The sequence below is a fragment of the Spinacia oleracea genome, chromosome 5 (assembly GCF_020520425.1).
Source record: "Spinacia oleracea cultivar Varoflay chromosome 5, BTI_SOV_V1, whole genome shotgun sequence".
Classification (NCBI taxonomy): Eukaryota; Viridiplantae; Streptophyta; class Magnoliopsida; order Caryophyllales; family Amaranthaceae; genus Spinacia; species Spinacia oleracea.
The window spans coordinates 124,837,824-124,840,665 of NC_079491.1; the positions used below are offsets into that span (position 1 = coordinate 124,837,824).

General features: G+C 32.8%; 1 protein-coding gene across 1 annotated transcript; it reads left to right on the forward strand.

Annotated features, from left to right (window-relative positions):
- Nucleotides 1-1,524: 1,524 nt before the first annotated feature.
- Nucleotides 1,525-2,583, forward strand: LOC130461225 (uncharacterized). Its single transcript, XM_056829228.1, has 4 exons — nucleotides 1,525-1,725; nucleotides 1,829-1,953; nucleotides 2,100-2,172; nucleotides 2,265-2,583. The coding sequence occupies exons 1-4, from the start codon at nucleotides 1,678-1,680 to the stop codon at nucleotides 2,370-2,372; spliced, it is 354 nt and encodes a 117-aa protein (XP_056685206.1). The 5' UTR covers nucleotides 1,525-1,677; the 3' UTR covers nucleotides 2,373-2,583.
- Nucleotides 2,584-2,842: the final 259 nt, after the last annotated feature.

The following is a 2,842-nucleotide window of genomic DNA, read 5'->3' on the forward strand; positions in this document are numbered from 1 at the left end:
AAATTTTTAATTGTTATCCTTAAATTTTATCATTAATCGAATTAAACATAAAAATTAATCAAATTCAATAATTAATATACAAAATTCCGAAAATTAGTTAAAAAATTACCAAAAAATTTCGGCTGTTGTATAAAAATGAGGGGATAATCAGTAGATTTATTTAACAAATTAAATAGCAAATCTTTAATTGTTAATAAATTATTTCCATGATTAATCTTATTAACCAATAAATAATTTAAAATCTAACGAATTTAATTTTAAATCCGAAAATTTTTATGTGATATTAACTTTTAATTTCGACCCTATGATAAAAATTTCGGAATTTTATAAATTTATTTTGAGCAAAAATTAATTAAATCACGATTTAATGATTCCAATCAATTAATATCATATATTAATTTTGCAAATTCAAGCCATAAATAAATCTTCCCTTAATTGAATCAAAATAATAATGTTGCATACAATCATGATCATAAAATATTATGCAAGAGGCTAAAACTGATACCACTGTAGGAACATATAGATGCATAAAGCGGAATTTCAGGAAACAATTTCCTAACATCTATCACAGGATCTCATGCATAACAATAGTATAGATCAGATTAAGTTGAAAGAACAATCACCTTTGTAGCGTGTTCTCCCGTTCGTATGCAAGCTTCGAAGATCTTAGAGCCCCACTTGTTGCTCCTCTACTCAGTCCACAAGCACCAATTGAATCCCACGTATGCTAGTACGGAAGAGAACGATCACGATCAATCTCTTGCTTTGTTTGGGAAGAACAACGTTTCAGAGAAATAAGAATTAGGGTTTTTGTGTTTTCCTTTTTGTCAGATATGTTGAATGAACGTGATTTCTAAATCCCTGACATTATAACTATTATAATGTTAGGGCTTTTAAGTTAACACAAAGCCCAACCTTATATCTCTTAGCAGGCCGGTTGCCATAGGACCTTTTGGGCCCATTCCAATTAGTGCTTATATGTGTGACCTTATAGGATTAATATATTTTAGTTGTAGGTCCAATCAATATTGTCCTACTAATCACATTTATTCTCTAGCAAGCAAATATGATTACTAAAATAATTAACTTATTATCTTCATAATTAATTCCTATTTATATATATTTAGTAATTGCCGGAAATGTCTAAGGACATAATTCCTTCAATTATATCTCTTAGACCATTCATCTCTTATTATTCCCCTAATATATCGAATGTTTGCAAGAGTTGACTCATGTTGACTAACCCCATATTCGATAGTCTTTCATAACAAATACAGAAATATCATGCATGACTAGCATCCTTTTTGATTGGTACGAACACCCTATTGTTTGGTACCAAAAGTTCATAGGGGATGTGATTGGTACCCAAAGTCCTTAGGGTTGGTACCAAAAGTCCTCAGGATTTGTGTTTGGTACCAATAGTCTATGGGGTTGTTCCGTTTTGTACCAAAGGTTGTTTGGGTTTGTTATTTGTATGGTACCAAATGCCATTAGATTGTTCCCTTTATTAGTCCATGTCACCAATGTGTCATTTAGCTTGTTATTACTCAATGGAAAACATGTTTAAGAGATATTAGAATTTTTAAATTACAGGTTTATGTTTCAGTTGTAGAAAACGAACACTGGTGATGTATTGCTTTCACATTCAAAGACCAGAAGATATGGTTCATTGACAGCATGTATAAAAATCCTGCTGCAGAGCATTCTGCGGAAGTAAAGAAATTGGTATACGGACTAGAGATATGTAGTCCTTACTAATTTTTGCGGTGGCCTAAATGTTTGAATACAATATTTTTTAGCTTTACTTAACTAGTGTTTTGAATTCCAGATACCCGTTGTCGACTACGTCTTACTGGAGACTGACAAGGAGTTTAACGCATCCCCGGCCTGGAAGCCTAAGAAAATGGGAAATTGGCCCCTGGATGTTGTTGATTTTCCTGATTATAACGACAAGTAGGTGCAAGTTGATTTTTCAAATTTTGTGTGTGTTCAAAGTTTTATACAATTAACACGACAAGTAGGTGCAAGTTGATTTTCCAAATTTTGTGTGTGTTCAAAGTTTTATACAATTAACAACACTACTCCTCCTCTACATGCAGTCATGCATGCGGGGTGGTGATGCTTATGGCGATCCGAGAGACTGCTAATGCTTTCACAAAATCAATGCATGTGGTCAGTATTATGTTAATAAAGTTTGTATTTTGGAAATTTAAGTTTTGGTAGTATTTTGGAAATTTAACATAGTGATTTACATTTTACGGCAGGGGGAGGTAGATGCTGCCTGGAAGGCGCTATTCTTGTCCCATTTGAATTCAGACTACAACTCTTGCCGTCCATTGCTACCGGAGATAATAGCCACCCATTGCCGTTGAAGCTTATTAATAGTCACATGAACTTAAGTTTATTAAAGTTGTAGTGTTTAACCCATCCACATAACACTTTTTTTATCGGTTGTTTACGTACTCTACGTGCTTTTGTTAAGGTCACTATTACTTAAGCATTTTAAATGCGACTACTGATGTAATTTGATGTAGTTTGGCACCAGTATATGTGTGTCTAATTCAGACTTATTCTTGTTGTTAACGTTCTCGCTCTTAAAGTTCTTCTAAACGTTCTTATAGTTGTTCTAAACGTTCTTATATTTATTTTATGGTTTTGTTGTTTTTGCAAATACCTTTTCATATTATTTGGTACACCATCTAACTTTTCAGGTCATGAAGTCCCTGATTAGTACCATTAGGTTGTACCAACTACCATTTTCTTACATGTGTTTTGGCACCAGTATATGTTTTGAATATTCATTAGAACTAAATGCATTGAAACTGATTAGTACCATCAACTG